Here is a 4,349-nt window from a genome sequence, read left to right on the forward strand (position 1 = left end):
ATGGCTTCCTCAACAACCGTTTCCTATACGGCGAACGTGAGTAATTTTCTTGTTTCTCTCCAATTCGATGCCCCGCTATCGGCGTAACAAAAATACTGACTTTTGGTTTTTTTATTTATAGCTCATGAAGTACATGGCGCTCGACCAGAAGGGATCTGCTATGGCAGAGTAAGCTAATTAATGGAATATTGTTTTCCCCTCTTTCAAAATCTAATCCTTTACAAAGGTACATCTGGATCGATGCGAATGGTGGCACTCGTTCCAAGTCAAAGGTAAGAAAATATTCAACAAATCAACAACGTCAAGGCTTTGCGCCGCAACTCAATCCTGCCCTCCCATTCAAAAAAAATTCACAATTACCTCGAATGAGTCATACTAATATTAATTCCTATTTACAGACTCTTACCAAGATTCCAGAGGGTGGTCAATTCACTCTTGATGATCTCCCAGAATGGAACTTCGACGGTAGCTCGACGGGTCAAGCCCCCGGTGAAAACTCCGACGTTTACCTTCGCCCCATCGCAATCTTCCCAGATCCATTCCGTGGTGCCCCAAACATCTTGGTCTTGACTGAATGTTGGGATGCCGATGGAACCCCAAACAAGTTCAACTACCGTCATGAAGCTGCTAAACTCATGGAGGCACACAAGGCTCATGAGCCATGGTTCGGTTTGGAGCAAGAATATACTCTCCTTGATATGTCCGATAGACCATATGGATGGCCAGTAAATGGTTTCCCAGGTCCACAAGGCCCATACTACTGTGGTGTTGGTACTGGCAAGGTTTTCTGCAGAGATATTGTTGAGGCTCACTACAAGGCTTGTTTGAATGCTGGTATTAAGATCTCCGGTACCAATGCCGAAGTTATGCCAGCTCAATGGGAGTTCCAAGTTGGTCCTTGCGACGGTATCGAAAGTGGGTACTCCCTTGTTTTTATTATCAATATGAATCATGTCTGACTCTTATTTTTAGTGGGTGATCACCTCTGGTTGGCTCGTTTCCTCCTCAACCGTGTCGCCGAAGAATTCGGTGCCAAGATCTCTTTCCACCCCAAGCCAATCCCAGGTGACTGGAATGGTGCTGGTCTTCACTCCAACTTCTCAAGTGCTGAGATGCGTGTAGAGGGAGGCATGAAGCACATTGAGGCTGCTATCAAGAAGCTCGAGGGTCGTCACAAGGAACACATTGCAGTTTACGGAGATGACAATGCCATGCGTCTTACCGGTAGACATGAAACTGGTTCTATCGATAGTTTCACTTATGGTGTTGCTAACCGTGGTGCATCCATTCGTATTCCAAGAGAGTGTGGCGCCAAGGGTTACGGATACTTTGAGGATAGAAGACCCGCTTCAAATGCTGATCCATATCAAATTACTGGTATTATGATGGAGACTGTAAGTTATTTCGTAATCAAGTGGCAAATCGACTTGGCTAACCAGATTTTAGATTTTCGGTGGACTCGATGGTAACTGAGGTGAAGAAATAGATTATTTTCACATGTCTGGGGTGGGAGAAAGTGGATAATGGCTTGGCGATGAGGTCTATTTTCGTTCAAGCGTTTTGAGGGTTAAAATGCTTCTCGTTGAATTTTTCAACATAGCATAGTTGCATTGTAGATAAGTGACCTTTTTTTTGTCTATCTGAATAAAACATGATATCCAAATGCTATTCGTGTCTTTAGCGCTTTCCATACTTTTGATACTTTTTACCATCCTGGCCTGTGCCCATCATATCTATCCACCCTGTCTTCCTTAAAAGCTGGGGATATTCTAATCTAATAGTAGTAAGTAGTGTTACCCCACATCTTTCTCCGGATTCTCCCCTCCCCAGATATTCAAAATCCTTATTATAGTATAGCGTAGTATAGCGCAGCCAGCTAGTTTAGCATTGGAGAAGAGAGCCTTGTGATAAATCGTAATACATAATATACATAATATACACCTGGAGCACGTCATTGATTTGTGCATGACATCGTCTCTTTTCTCTTCACCTTCCTTCTTTCACTAGGTTCTTCCTCTGTCCCCTCTCCTCTTCTCCACCTCCATCTCCTACATTAACCACTCTTCCCCGCATCCAAAATTTTCTTCTCCTCCTCGCGCAAAGCCTCTACCAATTTCCCTCTCAGAAAATCCGTTAATCCGAAGACTCCCTCGCGTGTGACGATACGGTAGGTTCCTGAGTCTTGCCAATTTCCAGGATATTTTCCTTCGTCGCCCGCAACGAAGTTTCCAGTCGCGTCCACTTCGAGAGATCCGAATATGTCTTCTGGGTAGGCTATTCGGCCGTAATCGGGGGGTGAGCGCGTGTCGGAAAGGTGGATGTAGCCGCTGTGGCCGCTGGAGCCGGCGCCGCCTGTGAGGAGGGGGGAAGGGGTGTTAGTTGGGTTTTGGTTGGGATGAGGGGGACGGGAGATTGTCTTTGGGAAAGGGAAAGGGAAAGAAATCATACCTTGACTAGCGCTAGGCGGCGCGCCTGAATCCTTCCCCCGTGCACTTTTTGTAGATTGGCGATAGCTAGATGGAGGACTGAGAGAGAAATGGGTAGATGTGGTTGCGAATGCGGCGGCTTGTGATTGTAGTTGTGGATCGAGATGGGCGTATTTGGAGAGGATGGTGGAGACGAAAGGGAGAAAGGATGGATTGGGTGTGAAGGTCGAGGGGGCTATGGGGGTGGTTGGCGGGGAAGTGAGGGTTCCGAAGGAGAGGGAGGCTGTAGGTGGGTTGGTGGGGAGCAGGCTTAGTGTGCTGGTTTGTGGGTTGTTGGGCGTGGGGGTGGGGTGGATGTACTAGTGATGAAGAGGAAGGGGTTAGCTTTTGAGGTGGTGGTGGATGTGGAGGGGGAGGGCGAGGGGAAAAGGGAGGGAGGAATGTTGTAGGAAAGAGGGGTAACGAACTATATGCGGATTCTCCTTTAATGTTGAAACTGCACGTCGTATAATAGTCTGCGGAGATTTATTCGATCGATTTATGCTACGCAATGTATGCGATAAGGTGGCAGATCTGGAGAGTAACATTTTTGAGAGCTGAAAGATAAGAAAGGTGTTTGTTGTGGTATGTATGCGTGCGAGCACATATGTACTAGGTAGGTAGGTAACTAATTTTTTGATAAGATATCGGCTTGGAGGCTCGATTAGGAAATTAGCTTGATGGTGGAATGATGGGTATTAGTCAGCGGCAGGGCTGTGCGGTATTCTCTGGGCATATGACATGATGGATGTGAGAAAACGCGGATTAAAATGGAATACCGGTACTTTTATTAGAGTTTGATTGTTAATGCTTTGAAAGGTGGAAGTTAGTGATGAGTAAAATGGTAGGAGTTGATGATGGTTTTGGTTATTGGTATATTGGATCGGTTGCTACTATGCACTCTATTGGGTTCAAAGTTGCTATTCAAGCAAGTAACAAGTAGTAGAAATATCCATATGAATATTGATATGGACAAGCATAAGATCTTACAGTATATGTGCCTAGTACTAACACCATTATAACGGTATGTATTAAAGTCCGGTATACGCCGATACTAGATCTTTCCAAAGTATTCAAATAAGTCTTATGAATTCACTCAGTAGCCTTCCCTCTCTATAATTTCGCGAAGTCTCAATCATGTTCGTTGTAGGATCTATGTGGAAGTCTGGAAGGTCTCTGGATGAGTACTAACGCATAAGTACCTAGGCTTTAGAAGAATATATAATCAGCAATGGTAGGGGGCCAAGCGTAGATCTCTAATCCTGATACATACAAACCTAATTCGTGTCTTGTGAGTGATATAATTGAGTTTACTTGCTTCAGCTATCCAGCTATCCCATGATAACTTGGCACTATTAATAGGTTGGGAGCGTCTCGTGAATTGGGTCTCAATTACCTAGGGACATCTAGTGGAATCTAGAATCTGGAATCCAGAATCTTGAGAAATCATCATATGAATGTTTGTAGAGGATAGAAGATTTTGGATTGATACTAGGTATACTATCCTCTCAATATTATTTCCACTTATGTCATGTAATAAGTTCGGATGGAATCAAAAATCTGAAGAATAAACAAGTTTTACAATACTGCTGCACATGTAAATATTTATATTTCTCTCCCCTTGCACTAAAGCCTCAATGTTACACTACTCTCAATCCCCTTCAACTTCCCCAGATATCGCTAAGGTTGACTATCTACCTACCTAGAGCTTCACGCATCGGCCACCTCTGATGTTGAAGAGCAGCTGGAACCACAAATCAACTTTTCCTTTAAAAGATTATCAAAAAGTTTAATTCTCCACGGAAGAGTCTTTCAAATCATTCACTAAATTTGATACCCTTAAAAATCTTTCTGATTCCTCATTTCTGAGTCTTCAATTATTAC

General features: G+C 44.0%; 2 protein-coding genes across 2 annotated transcripts; one reads left to right on the plus strand and one right to left on the minus strand.

Moving 5' to 3' along the window:
• Positions 1-1,473, plus strand: SS1G_10424 (glutamine synthetase; the record flags this gene model as incomplete). The annotated part of the gene is made up of 6 exons (XM_001588826.1): positions 1-36; positions 122-168; positions 227-272; positions 399-915; positions 973-1,394; positions 1,447-1,473. 6 exons carry the CDS (start codon positions 1-3, stop codon positions 1,471-1,473), a joined length of 1,095 nt encoding a protein of 364 aa, XP_001588876.1.
• Positions 1,474-2,053: 580 nt separating this feature from the next.
• SS1G_10425 (hypothetical protein) lies at positions 2,054-3,013 on the minus strand (the record flags this gene model as incomplete). Its single annotated transcript, XM_001588827.1, has 3 exons — positions 2,054-2,352; positions 2,449-2,785; positions 2,894-3,013. 3 exons carry the CDS (start codon positions 3,011-3,013, stop codon positions 2,054-2,056), a joined length of 756 nt encoding a protein of 251 aa, XP_001588877.1.
• Between the last annotated feature and the right edge of the window lie 1,336 nt (positions 3,014-4,349).

Source organism: Sclerotinia sclerotiorum, genomic scaffold (genome assembly GCF_000146945.2).
Source record: "Sclerotinia sclerotiorum 1980 UF-70 scaffold_15 genomic scaffold, whole genome shotgun sequence".
In the NCBI taxonomy this organism is placed as follows: domain Eukaryota; kingdom Fungi; phylum Ascomycota; class Leotiomycetes; order Helotiales; family Sclerotiniaceae; genus Sclerotinia; species Sclerotinia sclerotiorum.